The following is a 17,291-nucleotide window of genomic DNA, read 5'->3' on the forward strand; positions in this document are numbered from 1 at the left end:
TTAAAGTAGTTCTCTGTATGTTAGAGCATTAAACCTTCTGCTGTTTTTATAGCTGAAGCCATTCTATTTGGGGAACCACTTCACTGGCAAATGACTTGCTGTAAGCTGCCTCCCTGGCTCCTGCCAGCGCAGTTCTTTTGGATAAGGACTCATCGTCATCTAGCCAGTCTAGTGCAGCTAGCAGGGCTAAATATAGATGGAGTGCTCTAATGTGCTGGAAGACAAAACTTCCAGCATGGCAAAGAGGTGATCAAATTTAGATTAAAATTTACTAAGAATGATTTCTTGCCTTAGCATTGTGATATGATTTGTTGCCTTGTAAGTCTGTGTTTGAGGCCTTTCCTTGGACTTGGCTTAACAAGGATAACTCCAAAAGGCTGTGTGAGGGCAAGAAGGGGTGAGGGGTACAACTACATCCATACGATACCCTCAGACACCACTGCTGCCTGCTGACATGGCTGTTGCTGTTACCTGTTCTGCTCACACAGGTGATCATGTTGTGCTGTTTCCTGAGCCAAAAAGGGACCTGTTTAAAAAAAAAAAAAAAAAAGAGGGTGGTATGGCCAGTGACTGGAGGTGTGCTTGAAGCCATTGGCAGAAAGAAAGAGCAAGCTCTCTAGTTCAGGTTTGGAAATGTGTAAAGCTCTTTGGGCTGGCTTGAGCTGTAATGGCATTGAGGCTTTGCCTTTCCTGTGTTTATGCGTCTTTTACCTTTATTGCTTGCTGGAACCCATGTGAGCTGGGCTGCTTACTGCTGTTGTGCTGTTTTGAACAGAGGAAAGCACATGAAACTTAACATATCCCATTTGGGCAAACTGTTTCTTATTTGGGGATTATGGCAAACGTTTGCTTTCACTTCCTCTGATTTGCAGAAGTGTTCTTAAGAGTGTGTGGCTTTTTATTCAGATCTGGAGAAGAGAGGGAGTTCAAACTTGTTAGGTGTCAGACTCCAGCAAAGGGGTGTGTTAAGTGGTACTGTCTCATTATCTTTGGCAAAGTGTATCAAGTGATTGCTGCTCCTAATCTGAGAGAAACAAGAGGCAGAAAGTCCTCAGAGCTGAATTCAAAGACCAACATTTATTATACCTGAGGATGATGGTTCTGCAGGAATTCTCCTAAAAAGTGCAATGCTCAAGGATATCATTGCAGAACAGTTGCAGCCAGCGGTCAGCAAGTGTTTTGCATGGCCGTACTGAACTTCAGCACTTCAAAGAGCACCAACCTCAGACTTTTACTCTGCTTGGGCCAAAAGAAAAGTCGCCCCTGCTGAAAAATAAGGATGAAAAAGAAAAAGGTATTGTGCAGTTAGTAACTGAGGAACTGGAGAACCAAGGGGGTTTGACGAAGCATGTTGGTACTAAAAGATGAATGACCCCGTGACAGCCTGGCCTCTTCAAAAGGGTGAGCTAAGAGACTTTGCTGAAGCTTCAGCTTTTGCTTCTTTTATCTCGAGGATTTTTACACGGCTGTGGCAGCACTGGGCCTGAAGGTTGACCCAGTCACACAGGGTGCCTTCAGCTGCATTTTGCTGATTTTGCACCTTCAGCTCAACAACGTGGGGCTAATGGGGTGGGGGGACTGTCCGCAGCAACAGCCTGGCCAAGAAAGCTGCTTGTCCCAGGTGCAGCCCTGTGACAGCCTTGCTGGTGTGCAGCTTACAGGAACGACTGGAGCAAGAGGGATGTGTAAGCATCCTCTTCTTGAAATCGAAGGTCTGTGTGGATCTGCAGATTTTGCCTTGGTCTGCCTTGATCTTATTTCTGTCACAGTGGAGCTGTTCTGTATGAGCTGCCCAACAGGGACATTGCAGGACCTCGAATGTGCAGTCAAGGAAACTTCTGCTGCAGCCTCGAGTGCCAGCTCCTCTGGAGTAAGTGGTGTGTGTACAGCAGGAGGGGCAAATACTGATGGTGAGTCAGAGGAAAGCCTGAATAATGATGAGCTGCCGAAGAATGTAAAGGCAAGCGAGATAACAAGGCTGCTGAGCTGGAGCAGATATGGATCCCTGAAAGGATGGATTTCCGTGATGGCCCTACATGGCCTCTGCTTCATACCTGAAGAAGAGTTTGTATGCCTGGCAGCTTGTCAGTTTTTTCCCAGTGGTATCATTGGGTCTAATAAAAGATATTACTTCTTCCTGCAAACATGGCCTCTTATATTCCTCATACACTGCAAACTTGGTGAAAGCAAGCCTCCGGCTGCCATGCCCTGCGGGGTACCGGGTGTCTGGCAGAGCTCTCCGGAGGGGATTCTCACAGGCTGGCGGGTGGCAGGGGGTTAGTGCAACCTGCCCTCTTAATCAGGAGGAAACTGGTGATATGCTGGAAACACTGCTCTAATGTAGAAGATGTGTAAAAGATGGGTATGCTGGAGGAGCAGAGTGCCTGTGAGAATGGCGTCTGGGTAAGGCTTAGACAGGGAAATGGCAGCAGGTGCCTTTCCCAGTCCCAGCAGAGTGTAAGTGGGAGAATAAAGTTATAGGACTGGAGCCGGAGACCGGGATTTAACCAAGTGCCATTTCAGCATGTGTCTCTGGAGTCAGGGTCAGTTGACAAACTGATGTAAAAATCTATATTCTTTCTGTGTGGATTTTGTGAAAACATTCTTGTATTGAAGAACTCAAACCTCATCACCTCTGTGAGTGTGTCTTGAGCTAGTGGGGCTGGGAGGAGGAGGGGTAATCAAGGAAAGCTGGAACTGGGTCCAAAATCTTCCTTTGAAGCATCTCTAGTTGAGTTGTTTCCAAAGTAATTTGTTGAGCTCAGACTAGAGCTGGAACTAAAAGGCAGACAATGTTTTCCTGGACGGTTCTGTTGAAGGGTACTGAGAATTGCAAGTTCTTACTAGCTGGTGAATGAGATTGACAAAAAGGCTTGAGGATGCTCTCAAAACCACAGCTTTGCCTCTTGCTTGCCTCTGCCGAGATACCTGGTTGGCTGCCAGTGTGTCCTGGCATGAAGCTACCTGTGTGTGCGCAGGTCCTGGTGCTTCAGACCAGTGTGGGATGCTTGCTGGTGTCACTGCTGGCAGCCACCGTGCTGTCCTTGAGAGGCTCTGGAAGCTTTTTTGAAGATGTTGGGATTTTTCCTTGTTTTTCCCCATCACCTTGATGGGACCTGTCATGACATGATGGCAGCCTGTCTGGGGAAGTCCTGGGTGCTGATGGAAGCAGTTAAGCTGCCGACCACGTGCCTGGGTTGGTCCCCACCGGGAAGGGCTGGCTGGCTTGTGATACAGTGGCATGGCTGGGATTCAGGTGGGGATGTTCTCGCCTGCCCTACCGCTCGATTTAGACGGGGTGTAGGGTTTCCTGGAGGACGGGCAATGTTGGCTGCACAGAGCGCCTCGCTTACCCATGAAAAGCATAAAGGTTAAAGTGTGCTGCAGAAGTTGTGACAACCGCGTAGCTAGGGAACTGGCATGCTTGATGCTTTGCCAGGTATCCCCAGGACAGGCTGTTTCCAGCTGCAGCCAATGTAGACTGGCTTAAGTTTCTGAATGGGGAGGAAAAAAAAAGCAACACCAGCCTGAGAAACCTTGGTGGTGGTTGGTTTGCTTCTGTGCTCTGCAGAGACCTGGTGCGCCGTGCTGCTTGCTGCGGCATGGGCTTTTGGACCAAGGCATCCGAAATCCTGTTGTGGAGCAGCTATTGTGCTTCAAAACTAAAAACCTTTCTTGTGAGGGGACTGTTTTCAGCTTATTTCCCTTTTCTCACAAGTGAATCTTGTCTTGTAATAGTGCTAAGCGACAGGACACTCATCCTTTGCAGGCATTTCCTTTGCAGAACCATTTCCACAGCTCCCCCAGCACTGTAGGTCCTGTTCTCAGAGCTTTGCATCCTCCCCTTGTCCCAAGGTTCGCATCCAGGTACCAACACCAACTCCCAGTGACCGTGCGAGGTGACAGGCGCCCCAGGAAGGCTTGGCCGGCTTCCAGGCAGGTGCTTCGGTTCTCCTTGGAGAATTTTATTCCGGCTCCCAGTGCACCAACCAGCCTGAGGGGGCTGTGGGGCATGGCTGTGGCAGGTGGGTGCTCCTGCTCCCCTGCCCGGTCAGTGGATGTGTTCCTTCCACCCATGGTTTGCCGTGAGGATGCAGAGCCTAAGGCTGGCGCAGTGGTGGCAGCGCATGCCTGAAGTGACATTGGTGGCAACCAGGTGCCTGGCAGCCCTTGGCCAGAGGAGGGGAGAGGCAATTCCAAACTGTACCTTGGTGATGACAGTCGGTGGGCAGAGTCCCCAAGGCACGACATCTAGCCAGTTATTCCTGCCGGCGTGCCCTGCGGAGGCAGAGTTGGGGGACTCCCGCTCGCCACGGGAGCAGTGGCTGTGCCGGGAATGGGCAGCGTGGGTCCCACAGTCCCTGGGAGCCCTGAATGCGGTGACGTTCAAACCTCTGCGTGGACATGACTGCATCGGTACTGCCGGTTGGAGCCATGGGCCTGCTGTTGTATGATCCCTGTTGTTGTCATTGCATTCCAGGTTCTACCTTCCCTTGGGAAAGGGGACGCTCACCAGCTCCAGCACGGAGCTGGGCTCACTGAAGCCACATATCCAAGCTGTGAGGGCTGGGGCACGAGAGCCCGGTGTTTGCTCAGGAGCCCCTGGTTGCGTCTTGCCGAGCAAAGTGATGCTCTTGCGTGAGGTGGTGGTGGGTGTCTGAGATGCATCTCCCGCCCCGCTGCTGCATGGATTGGCTGTCAGGACTAACTGGGCTCCAGAAAAGGCAACTTCGGCTGCGAGTTTTGATTTCTCCTTAGCTTAAACCTTGCCTGCGGGCTGCCTGAGCAGCAGGGCTGTGCATCGTGGCTGGGGGCTGCAGCAACGAAGGAGGTGGGAAGGCTCCGTTGGCCAGTGCTGCGCCCGGGTGAGCCAGGGCAGCACCGGCTCCTTCCCCTTGCTCTCCAGCTGCTGCCCAAAGCCAGATGAGCATCCATCCCATCGATGAGACATGGACTGGCCTTGGGCTTGAGCTGCTGCTCGTGGCAAGGGAAGGGTCCTGGGGCAACTTGTTTCTACCCTTGCACTGCTTGCTGGTGCTGTCCCTGTCCTGCTGGCTGCCTACACCTGTGTGATGCCTTTGTGCTCCCCCTGACAGCTGCCCAAGGGCAGGGGCAGGTGGGGCAACAGCACCTTTGGGACAGGGGGATGGTCGTGTCCCCATCCTGGCTTGTCTTGCTCTCAATGCCATGTGTGAACCACAGCTCCTCTGGTGCTGCCTGACCCCAGCCCATGGTGTGCTGACGCTGGGAGCCAGGGTTTGGCAATGTGGAGCAGCACTGTCCCTTCCCCTGCCTGGACAGCGTTTTATCCTCCTGGGAGGTGCTGCAGCAGGGTGAGCAGTGCTCTTGGGCTGCTGCTGCCTGCATTGGCCACATGTGAGTCCTGTGTGGGAGCAGCCAGGCTCTGTCTGGCAGGACTTGAGCTCCGTGTGGCTGTGGGACCAGGATGGAGAGCTCTGGAGGAGGGACCTGCCACCCATCAGCTGGCAGGGGCCAAGGCTGGAGGAGCCCATGGTAATCTCAGCCTCCCCGGGGGCAGCTGGCCAGGCCAGCCCTGGGGAGAGCCTTGCTCCTCCAGCAAGCACCAGCACTCAGCCCTTCGGTGCTCCTCTGCCAGCAGAGCACTGTGGAGGTGCTGGGTGCCCTGCCCGTGCCTGGCTGGGTTAGCAAGGAGTGATGGGGAGCGGGCCAGGAGGTTGCCCGGTGTGGGGCAGCTCCAGGGGCCAGTACCTGACCCTCAGCAGCCTCTGCCCTCTCTTTTTCTCTCACTCTTTTGCTGCTTTACCACTAGTCACTGAGCCCCAGCCTCCCCTGTCACCCCAAAACAAGGCTGAGCTGTGGGTGAGGAGCCGAGCCTTTCCTCCTCCACCCTGCGCTGGCGTTCGTGCTGCCCTGACATGATAAATGAATGTTCTGGGTTTTTAATAGTTGGTATTATTGGAGTGCTTTTTCTTGGCAGTGCTAGCTGGGAGGGCTGGGTCCAGTTACAGGGGGTTCCTCCTGCAAACCCCGGTCCCTGCCCCCAGCAGCGGGCAGCTGTCTGTGCACCCTTGGCAAGCAAGGCTTTCCTCATCTTAAGGTTCAAAGATTTAAAGTAAACAAGGCTCTGCTGGGTGGGGGAAGCAGGCAGAAACTTGGCATAGCCCTTGGGAATCCATTGGCTTCGGGACTCTGTGTGTGCCCTTGCCCAGCTCCGCTCGGGGCCTCTGCACCCCTTGGCACGGTGCAGCCTCTGGTGTCCCTCTGCCTGGGGCTTTTTCATGCCCAGGTTCAGCCCTGCACAGTCCCTGGGGCTGTGCCCTGGGGTGCAACACCCCAGCAGCATGTGCTACACCTTCAGCAGCGGCTGGTGATGCCCATGCAGCACCCATGCACAGCCTGACCCCTCCGGGAGCCCCCAGCTCCTTTGTTTCTTTCCCCGATCTCCAAAACACTTCATTTTGCAGGAAACTAGTCTTTCAGCCAGTTCCTGGAGGAGGCTGCAGCCACCAGTCAGTGCCCACTTCCCAGCTGCTCTCAGTTCTGCTTCAGGGACCAGCGGCAGCGCCCAGAGTCGGTGGTGCCCTCGGGTGCCACGTCGTGCTCGTGGAGCGCAGGGTCCTTTAGAGCTGCTATCCAAAAGGGCTGGTGCCTGCAGACAGAGCTGGCCACAGCTTAGTGGCATGGAGAGAGCCAGCACCATTCCTGACTGTTCCTGGCCACCATCCCCATGGGGTGGCCAGTGGCTGCCTTGTGTCACCTGTGGGTACCTTGGGAGGCACTTAGCCACCTAGACCATGTCCAGCTCGGCCAGGCTACCCCTGTGGGATGTTTTTGGGGTGCTGCTGCGGCTGGTGCCAGCCTACCTTATGGTGCTGTGCTGGGACAGGATGTGGCCCCGTCCCCTGCGCCATGTCTGCGCGTCCCCAGCCCACGGGGGACAGGCAAGAGTGGCGTGTCCTTTGAACAGGCTCCAGCAGTGACAGGTGCTGGGAAAGGCGAAGCGGGATGGCTCCTGCTGCTGTAAAGGATCCTCCTCTGCCCGCACTAATCCGGCTCCGTTACACCCGGGATAGAAGAGGCTGCTCCCTCCGGGCACTGCCACAGTGCGGATGCTGCCCTCCTGACCGCCCTCTGCACCAGGATCCAGGTAAAGGGGCCGGGGGGGTCCCCATGGTCTCCCACTTGGGCCATGGCAGTGGGGGATCCTGGGGGAAGCGGAGCCCCCAGCCTCAGGAGTAACGTCTCCGCCCCTGCGAGCTCCCTGTGCCGAGCTGTGGGATGTGGGACCACTTGGCTAGGGACTGCTTTGCTACAGCTTCTGTTCCAGTAAGTCCAGCAAGTGGTTCCTGCGTTACTGGGATGGTCGCTGGTCTGTTTATTCCAGGGCTGAGCTATCTTGGCCTCTGGACAGTTGCTCAGGGAGGGTATTTTGGGACAGTGTGAGGGGATGTAGCTGAACGGGGGAAGGTAGCAGAGCCTGGGGCAAAGCAGGGATTGGGGATCGGGAGCTGGGCGGGAGGGGATGGGGTGGCAGCACGTGCCGGCAGGCCACGCAGGTACGTGGGCACCAGCAGGTCCCTTTGGTGAGCACTGCTCAGGCAGGAGCTGTGATGACCACCGGGCATGGGGATGGGCAGCGCTGGTGGCTGCTGTGGCCAGGGGTCTGCATGGCCCCCAGGTAGATGGGGCTTTGCCTGTGCGGCTGGACCTGCCTGTGCCACTCAGGGTGGGCGGCGGTGGGGCCGTGCTGGGGATGCTCACCTCACCTGATCCCGCACTGCCAGCCTGGGGCTGGAGCTGCTGTCTCTGCCCCGCCATGGGGGGACGTGGCCTTAAATTGGCACCCTGGCTGCACCGCGCCGGCTGTTTGCGCGCTGGAGGCCCCGTGGCAGCAACAGGTGCCGGCATCAGGCCATCGATCAGTCACCGTGCTGCAGATATCGGGGCACAATGGGACGGTGCAGGGACTGGCGGCCACGTGGGACCCCTGGCTCGGTGCCACCAGCCTGGGAGCCGCCGACTGGGCGCTGGGGGCATGGTTCCCGGCTGGGTGGCAGCAGCTTGTCCCTCTCCTGCAGGAGCAGAGCCGCTGCCGAGTCCTGCAGTACCCCTCTGCAGGGGAGGATCCTTTACAAGTCAGGTCTGGGGAGCCCTCAGCTTCTGTATTCTCCCCAGCAGGAGCCTTCGCCGACCCAGGAGCCCTGCAGGGCAGCTGCCTCCTGCCCAGAGAATCCCCATGGAGCAGGGCGGTGGGGTGGGCAGCACACCTAGTGCTGGGGCTGGTGGTGGCACAGCCCCTGCCGAAGCAGAGGCCAGTGCAGCCCCAGCTGCCCCCGAGGCTGCCCAGCCCCAGGGGGGGACGGCGCTGGCTGCCACTGAGGTGCAGGATGGTGGGCAGGCAGAGCCTGGGAAGGAGAAGGCTGCAGGAGAGGCTGGAGGACGGAAGGCAGAGCCAGCGGGGGAGGCAGCCCCGGCTGCTCCAGACCCCCAGGATGGAGGGCAGGCAGCACCAGCAGAGGAGGCTTCAGCTGCACAGCACGATGGAGGACAGGCAGCATCCACGGAGAAGGTGCCAGCTGCCACCAAGGCCCAGGATGGAGGGAAGGATGAGCCCATGAAGGAGAAAACTCCAACTGGAGAAGAACCCAAAGGAGGGCAGGCAGTGCCTGTGGAGGGGAAAACCTTGGCTGTAGCAGTGGCTCAGGATGGAGGAAAGGATGAGCCCATGAAGGAGCAAGGCCCTGGTGGGTCAGAGATCGAGGGCTGTGGGAAAACGGAGTCTGCAGAGAAGGCTCCGTCTGCAGTAGAGGCTGAAGGAGGGAAAGCAAAACCCACAGAGGAGACAACCTTGACCACAGCACAGGCTCAGGATGGAGGCAAAGAAGTGCCTGCAAAGGAGAAACCCACGGCTGCTGCAAAAGCTCAGGATGGAGGGAAGAAAGCTGTAAAGGCAGAGAAAACCCCAGCTGATAAAAAGCCTGAAAAGGAGAAAGCTTCAGGTGCTGCCAAGGCTCAGGATAAATTAAAAAAAGTGGCAAAGGAAGAAAAAGCCCCAGCTGCAAAAAAGGCTCAAAATGGAGGCAAAGAGGAGCCTGCAAAGGAGAAAACCATGGCAGCTGTAAAGGCTCAGGATGGAGGGAAGAAAGCTGCAAACGTAGAGAAGACCCCAGCTGATAAAAAGCCTGAAAAGGAGAAAGCTTCAGGTGCTGCCAAGGCTCAGGATAAAGAAAATAAAGTGGAAAAGGCAGAAAAAGCCCCAGCTGCAAAAAAGGCTCAAAATGGAGGCAAAGAGGAGCCTGCAAAGGAGAAAACCATGGCAGCTGTAAAGGCTCAGGATGGAGGGAAGAAAGCTGCGCGGGTGGAACCCCCGCCAGCTGCAGCGGAGGCTGGGGGTGGAGGCGAGGAGCCCGCAGAGGCAGCGGCCATGGCTGCTGCCAGGGCTCAGGGTGAAGGGGAGAACGTGGCAAAGGCAGAGGAGATGGATCAGCAGCAGCCAAGGGGGCCGGAGCCCCCGCGCCCGGCTCTGCTGCAGAGCCTGAGCTGCCCGGCCGCCTGCCAAAGGTACTTGCACCCTCCTGGGATGGGGTCCCCTCCCCTGGCTGCCCCCGGCGAAGCCCCGGGTCCCTCGGGGCAGAGGGGGGCTTTAGGCCTGGGGGCTGCTGGCTGGGCACTGCTCATCTCCTGCTCCTGCTTCCAGGGAGGAGCAGCCCTGGGAGGATCCGGCGGTGATGGAGACAATACTGGAGGAGACCGTGGCAGTGGAGCGAAGAGAGGGTCCGACAGAGCCTGGCCCTGCCCCGGCAGCCCTGGGGGACCCGCAGCCCAGGGGCAGCAGCCCTGGCACCCCGCAGGGGGGGACATTGCCTAGTGCCGCAGGAAAGCCCCCAGATCCCACCGGGGCCGTCGAGCAGCCTGGCCCTGGTGGGCAACCGTCCTCACCGGAGGCAGAGCCACCCCCCAGCCCCTACCTCACCCCCGATTTTGGGAAGGAAGACCCTTTCGAGATACTGGGTAAGGCTGTGAGGTGCCTGCCTTGTCCTGGCACCCTGGGACCCTCCGCGGGGTGGCAGCCCGGGCTCCCCCAGTCCTCCCCTGCTGCCGGCTCATGCTGTTGGCTCATCGCCTGCCCGGTGGCCTTCGCGCTCCTGTGTCCCCGTAAACAGGGCTAAATGCGTCGTGTCCCCGGCTGCAGCCCCGGCTGCCCGGGAGGAAGGGGAGCCTGCGGAGTGACAGCCAGTGCCTGGCCGCTGGCAGGGGACAGCGTGTCCCCGTGTCCTGCACCGCTGTCCTTGCGGGGATGCCAGGGCTGCTCGGGGCGGTGGGTGCTCGGGGGGGCGCCCTGCGTGGCCAGATCCTGTCCTCGGGTGGCCAGGGGCTGGGGGTGTGGGTCTGCCCGGGGAGGGCGAGCAGGGCCGGGTGGTGCGGAGCGGTCGTGGCCCAGAGAGGGTGACACGCAGCAGCATGGCCTGGAGAGGGCGAGCGTGCCACGCGGGATGGTGGGGAGGGGGTGCCACCAGCGGGGTGCCGTGGGGTGGGTGCCGGCCAGCAAGGTGATGCTGCAGGCAGTGGCGAGGGACCCGTGGGAGGATGCTGTGCCTCCCAGTGCAGCAGGCAGCCAGGAGACCCTGATTTGCAGCCAGGCACTCAGTACTTGGTCGCATCCTGCACCCACAGGCTTGGCTGGGCTACGCAGCTGGGCGCCTGCCTATGGCACCCCGGGGTGCCCCAGCGGTGGGTCCCCTGGCTGGGCAGCCCACCTTCTCATCCCAGTCCTCCTCTCTGGGCAGATGACGTCCCTCCGCCGCCGGCACCCTTCGCGCACCGCATCGTCACCCTGCGGTCCGCCAGCGTCAGCTCCCAGTTCAATCTCAGCTCCAAGGACATCCTGGGGGGGTAAGGAGGGACCCCAGGATGGCAGAGGGTGCCTGGCTTTCCCCTGGCACTACCCTGAGCTGCTGGCCAGCCTTGGAACACGGCTCGGGGAAGTCGGGGACTTCTTTGGCCATGGTGGGTTGGTGCCTCGGGCAGGCGGGGAGCATGGGGCAGCACCCCAGCACAGTGTAGGGGTCCCCAGAAGCCTGGGTGGCTGATGGTGTTGGCACCTCTCCCTCTCTCCCCAGGGGCAAGTTTGGCGAAGTCCACACATGCACGGAGAAGCAAACAGGGCTCAAGCTGGCGGCCAAAGTGATCCGGAAGCAGGGTGCCAAGGACAAGGTATGACCCATGCTGGGGCAGGGGGCTCCACCTGGCTTTGGTAGTGGGTGGCTGTCCCCTGTGTGTTGCCCATGCTGTGCTGTGCCACAGCCTGTCCTAGTGCCAGTGGCTTGGCCAGGGCTGACATCCTGCACCGCAATGGGGCTCCTTCTGCAGGAGATGGTGCTGCTGGAGATTGACGTGATGAATCAGCTGAATCACCGCAACCTCATCCAGCTCTACGATGCCATCGAAACTCCCCGGGAGATCATCCTTTTCATGGAGTTGTGAGTGCTGGGGCAATGCCTTGTGAGGCCCGATGCCTGGGTGAGGGGCACCATTGTGGAGGATGCTTCAGAGATGGAGTGGATGTGTCTGCCCCTCACCAAGCAGAAGGGATTGGTCCCAGGGAATGTCCCCCACCTTGCCTGTCCTTCTTGAGCACCTCCCTGGCTTGCTCCAGGCTCACAGGCAACCTCAGGCTCTGCCTGGCTGGGACAGTATCTCCTTCCATCACGGTTGCGTTGAGGGTGGACATGATGCTGGTCCTTCCCACACAGCTCCTTTTCCCCTGCCTGCTTGCTCCGAGGAGGCTGGGGCCTGTGCTGAGGCTGTTCTGCTCTACAAACCCCAGGGGAGCTGGGGTGTCCAGGGGTAACCCCCCCATGCCTGCCTGGGGGGGGGGGGGGGCATCTGATCCCAGCATGCAGGCATCCCACAGTGGCTCTGCCCAGCCTCTACACCAGCATCTCTGTGGTGGGGCTGGGGCAGGGTCCCTGGGGCAGGCAGGGGGCTCTGCAGGAGGAAGGCTTGGGGCAGGGAGCCCCAGCTGACCCTGCGCTCCATCCCCATGCAGTGTGGAGGGTGGCGAGCTCTTCGAGCGGATCATCGATGATGACTACCACCTGACGGAGGTGGACTGCATGGTGTTCGTCCGGCAGATCTGTGAGGGCATCCGTTTCATGCACCACATGGGCGTCCTCCACCTCGACCTCAAGGTGTGGGGCCGGCGGGTGACAGCAGGGGCTGGCTGCTGCTCGCAGGGATGGGGGACGCTGGGGTGCAGGGGTAGCGGGTGTTTGTAGCCACCGAAGTGGGGAGCTGCACGCTGACTCAAGCCCTGCCATGCCCGTGAAGGCGGTGTGTCCCCAACATCGGCCAGCCATGGGAGGGATGCCTGGAAAATTGGTGTCATTCTGGCAGGGGTCAGCTGCAGGACCCGTGGGCTGCCAGAGCTGTGTGCTGGGGGTGTCCCCTCTCAGCAGTGGGGCAATGGTGTCCCTTGTCCCCACAGCCTGAGAACATCCTCTGTGTGGCCGCCACCGGGCACATGGTGAAGATCATCGACTTTGGGCTGGCTCGAAGGTGCTATCTTCCCCCCACCCCGTCCCTTCTCCCCATCCCTTCTCCCCGTCCCTTCTCCCCACCCTTTGGCCCCATGTGCTCTCGGGGTGCTGGGAGCCCTGGGACCTGCTCTGGCCTGTGACTTTGGCCATGGCTGCCTGTCCCAGCTCTCCCTGTCTGACAGGGGGGGCTGGGGAGGGCAGTGCCTGCTGGGAGGGGGGCAGTGGTTTGGAGGAGCATCCTGTCCTTGCTGAATTCCTCGTCCCTGGCTGCAGGTACAACCCCCAGGATAAGCTGAAGGTGAACTTCGGCACTCCTGAATTCCTGTCCCCCGAGGTGGTCAACTATGAGCAAGTCTCCTACTCCACGGACATGTGGAGCATGGGTGTCATTACCTACATGCTGTATGTCAGTGCTGTATGGCGGCTGCCAGCGCCGTGCCGGGGCACAGCTTCCCTGGGCACAGAGCCGTCCCCAAGCCCTTCAGGTGCCCCAGGCACCCAGCTTCGTGGAGGGCTGGTGGAGGGCGCTGGACGGGGAGGTGGGGGGGGACTGGGGAGCGTCTGTGCCCAGATCTGCAGGCACTGCATGCTGCCAGCAGCCACACACCACATCCCTTCTCGGGGCCACCCTGCCTTGCTTCCCTGGGGCAGCCCTGGCCAGATTGGCCCCATTTTGGGGGTCTGGGAGGTGCTGTAGCCTGAGGGCACCTGGCTCCTCACCCCCCTGTGCCCCCAGGCTCAGCGGCCTCTCCCCCTTCTTGGGCGACAATGACACCGAGACGCTCAACAATGTCCTGGCTGCCAACTGGTACTTTGATGAGGAGACCTTCGAGAGCGTCTCTGATGAGGCCAAAGACTTTGTCTCAAACCTCATCATCAAGGAGAAGAGGTGTGAGGCCAGCAGTGGCCATGGGGGTCCTGGGGTGGGCACCCCCAGAGCTGCATCCCCAGACCCTGGGCATCACGTACTGCCCTCTGCACTGGGACCAGAGGCATCCCCTGATGCCCTGTATCAAATGAGATTCATGGAGCCCTGCCCTGGCTCCTAGCTGCCCCTGGCAGAGCCCTGTGTCTCTCCAGGGTCACCTGCACCAAGCAGGACATGCTGGACCACTCAAAGTTCTGCCCAGCCCCACCAGTCCATGGGTACATCCCTCCAGTTTGTTCCTCCCTGCAGGTTTTTGAGCTCTGGGGCTCTTAGGTGGCTGGAGAAGGGGGTAGCTGGGGGACAGGGGCTTGGGTAGGGGTGACCTGGGCTCCTCTCACCCCCAGTGCCCGGATGAGCGCTGGGCAGTGCCTGCAGCATCCCTGGCTCAACAACCTGGCAGAAAAGGCCAAACGCTGCAACCGCCAGCTCAAGTCTCAGGTGCTGCTCAAGAAATATGTCATGCGGCGGCGCTGGAAGGTATGGGAGCAGGCACAGGGAGGAGGGTCAATGCTGTCTGGGGGAGCTGGTGGGGGGGCTGCCAGCCTCTGCTTGTCCTGGCAGATGGCATCTGGGACAGGAGGATGGCTCTGTCTCACTGTGCTGCTGGCAGCTGGGACACAAGGGCTTGGGGACCCCTGCACGTGGAGAAAGGGCTCCTCAGCACAAGGACCCTTGCATGGGTGCCCCCAGGGTGGGACCCCTGTCAAGCAGAGATCCCTTCATGGTGGTCTGCCCTGAGCCAATCCCAAGGGCACCTTTTAGGGGTAGGAGTGGTGTCAGGACAGTGTCGGGGGTGATCCCCAGCATCAGCCCTGCGCTCCCCTTCCATACAGCCTGGCTAAGTGGGCGCCCGGGCAGCTGCACACTCCCCAGCCCAGCTACTCACAGCCTGGGGAGCAGCATCTGGCTCAACCTCTGGAGCCACAGCCCTTGCGGTAGGGTGAGCATCTCTCCTCTTCCCCTTTACAGAAAAACTTTATCGGGGTGTGTGCCGCCAACCGCTTCAAGAAGATCACCAGCTCGGGGTCGCTGACAGCACTGGGTGTCTGAGCGGGGCCTCCCGTGGGGACCCTGAGCCAAGTGTGAGTCAAGGCCAGAGAGGAACCGCTTCACAGGGTCCCACATCAATCCTGCTTCTGGATGACAGCAGCACCTTGCCGGATCCCTCGCTTCCCACCATGGGGGCCAGGGGCTGGAGTCACGCAGCCCCCTCCCTGCCTGTGCTGCTGCCAGGTGGCTGCTCTGAAGCCCGTGTGCTGCACCCCTGCTCCATGCCCCATGCCACCACCGGTGCTGTTCTGCTGCATCCCCGGGGCTGCACCCAGCCTTGGTACCCAGCGGCTGCAGGACTGCTCTGGGGCTGGGACCCCACTGGGCTTCTCAACTGCACCCACCGCTCAGCCGAGCTCGTCCCACCCGGGTGGCACTGCTGCGCTGGGGACCTGCTGCTGGGGATGCTGGCTGTGCCCTCCTGGGCTCCCGGGGCTCCAGCCCTCCCCATGCCCATTGAGCCAATGCTCCTGTCTGGATTTTCTTGAACTGCAAGGCCACTCCTGAGTGGTATTTTCTGACCTCATCCCTGGCCCGGCTCTGCATCGCCCGACCCGCAGCATCTCTGCTCCACTCGTGCTTCCTTCCCCTGGCCTTGGAGGAGAAGGGCTGGTCCAGTGTGAGCCCCGCTGCCTGGGCTGCCCCACGCGCTTGCTGCTACCTTGGACCCAAAAACCCAGACTTGCTCGCTCTGCCTGTAAATGCCACAGCCCTGCCCTGCCTTCACTCTTGCTGGACCTTGAGCTGCCCAACCTCCCTTCCCAGCACTGCGGCTTGGCATGAGGATGCTGCAGGGCAGGCGTGGACCCTCACCCTGGCCTTTGGCACCAGAGCCAGCACTGAAGCAACTCCCCGGCCAGCCGGGTGTGAGGGAGCGGAGCTGGCCCTGAGCTGCTGCTCGCACAGGAAGGGAGGAAGCGGGAGCATGCTTCCAGCAGTGTCCCCAGCTGGGAGCCAGAGAGGGAAGAAGGAGGCTTTGTGTTCCTCCTGCCCTCCCTGCCCTTCGGCTCTGCCAGCGGGGGAAAAACACAACCTCTGCTTCACCCGCCAGATCAAGATGAGTGAGGCGTCCTAATGTGGAGCAGCTGGACCGCGCTCCCCCGCTCCTGCGAGCATCGCTCCAGCCCTGACCACCAACACACAGGAACTGCCGGTGGCTGCGGCCGCCAGCTCCCCCCGCCACGCGTGGGGGCTCGCTGGGACTGGCTGGGCTGGAGGAGGCAGGTGCTGCCCCCGCCTCGCCCCAGCCCCCTCTCCCTCTGCCTGCACCCCTGGGCCCCCCCGGTGTTGCTGGAGGTTGGGCATTCCCCAGGATTTGCAGCTTCTAGCCTTGCCCCCTGCAGGAGGGGTTGGGGGGCTGGCAGGGGGGGCCCGGCCTCCCTCTACCCCCCAGCTTTGGCTTACACTGTGATTGAGCCCCCTCTGAGCCAGGGCTGTGTGTTTGCTCCGGGGATGCCTGTGCCCTCTGCGCCTGCTGCATAAACCCTGGGGAGAGATGGGGGGAGGCGCGGGCCCCCCAGCCCCACTGGCTGCAGCAGGTGAAGGGGCTTTGGGCTTATCCCCACCGGGCAGTGGACATGGCTCACGGGACCCCTGCCCAACGCCAGAGTCCTGCCTGGCTCTTGCTTTCTTGTAAATAAATGTACAGTCTGCCTGCAGCCCCTGCCGGCCCTGCTTTGCCGGGGTGCTGCTCCCAACCCCCTCCCTGGGCCACTGCCCCCACCCACGCAGGACCCAGGTGCAGCTGGAGGGCTGCAGATAAGCGGGGAGGGGATGGAAACGGCGTCTCATCCCCAGGGTAGAGGGGACAGAGAGAGCCACCAGCTGTGCTGGGGACAGGGACCACCTGGTGCATCCCAGGCAGGGCTGTGCAGCCGAGGGGGGTCTGGTCTGTGCACCCCATGGCTGTGCAGCTGCCCCAGGGTGCTGGAAGGAAGGAGGGCGGGAGGGATGGTGAGAGGTGTCCTCATGGCTTCAGCATCTGCCCGAGTGGGGTGGGATGCCCAGGGAATGCTGATGGGGGCCGGTGCCCCTCTGTCCGGTGGGGCTGCCGCTGGCCCCGAAGCGGTTAAGGCTGCCTGGGCCTGGATGCGGCTCCTGCCGCGGGCGTCCCTCCCAGCCCTTCCTGCCGGCAGCCTTTGACCGGTTCCTGTCGGTGACCACCCTGCGGGCCTGGACGCCAGCGCAGCCCCATCTGGTTTGAGTTACACTCCGTGGCGGTGACGTCTCCTTCCTGTCTGGCCCCAGGAGCCACGCGTTGCCCTGGCCCTGGTGGACCATGGGGGCTACAGGGTTCTGCTGTAGGGTGGCCCACGGAGGTCCTGGCTGGGCCATCACCCCCTGGACACTCCTGGTGCCCCAAGCCGCTCTGGGACATCGGTCCCTGGATGCAGCCTTGCATGTGCACGGCCACGGCACAGGGATGCATGGGCACCAGCATATCCTGGTGCCCCAACACCTGGGTGGGGGACCCCCACGCCACAGCCCAGTTTGGCTTCTCCAGCCCCCTCTTCTCCCACCCCAGGACCCCACGGAGCTACCCATCATGCCTCCATCAAGGCCAGAGGAGAGGGCCTGCTGGGCCAGCACCCATGGCCCCATCCTGCACTCCCAGCTGAGGGGCAGGACAGGGCTCGGGAGCCCCATGGAGGAGACCAGTCCTGCTGGGGCCAATGGGCATAGTGACAAGTCTGGTCCTGGTCCAGCACAAGGTCATGGCAGCCAGCACCATCCCTCGTGCTGGGGGTCTTCATCACCCCCCACAGACACACAACGTGGTCTGGGGTATTTGC

At 60.5% G+C, this 17,291-nt stretch overlaps 2 protein-coding genes across 2 annotated transcripts in view; one reads left to right on the forward strand and one right to left on the reverse strand.

Moving 5' to 3' along the window:
* Positions 1-17,291, reverse strand: part of BCL2L1 (BCL2 like 1) — a 198,280-nt gene that overhangs the window by 35,815 nt on the left and 145,174 nt on the right. The window lies entirely within an intron of this gene.
* Positions 8,185-16,126, forward strand: MYLK2 (myosin light chain kinase 2). The gene is made up of 12 exons (XM_056354088.1): positions 8,185-9,097; positions 9,278-9,543; positions 9,680-9,993; positions 10,770-10,875; positions 11,103-11,196; positions 11,353-11,462; positions 12,032-12,173; positions 12,470-12,540; positions 12,795-12,923; positions 13,258-13,410; positions 13,794-13,926; positions 14,419-16,126. The coding sequence occupies exons 1-12, from the start codon at positions 8,219-8,221 to the stop codon at positions 14,497-14,499; spliced, it is 2,478 nt and encodes an 825-aa protein (XP_056210063.1). The 5' UTR covers positions 8,185-8,218; the 3' UTR covers positions 14,500-16,126.

This window comes from Falco biarmicus, chromosome 10 (assembly GCF_023638135.1).
Source record: "Falco biarmicus isolate bFalBia1 chromosome 10, bFalBia1.pri, whole genome shotgun sequence".
Taxonomy (NCBI): Eukaryota; Metazoa; Chordata; class Aves; order Falconiformes; family Falconidae; genus Falco; species Falco biarmicus.

Excerpts from the sequence above, each read along its gene's own strand:
- MYLK2 (XM_056354088.1), top strand. The coding sequence starts at position 8,219 with ATGGAGCAGGGCGGTGGGGTGGGCAGCACACCTAGTGCTGGGGCTGGT. Across the intron at positions 9,098-9,277 it reads CAAAGGAGAAAACCATGGCA|CCTGCAAAGGAGAAAACCAT; the intron begins GCTGTAAAGGCT and ends GGCAAAGAGGAG. Across the intron at positions 11,463-12,031 it reads ATCATCCTTTTCATGGAGTT|TGTGGAGGGTGGCGAGCTCT; the intron begins GTGAGTGCTGGG and ends ATCCCCATGCAG.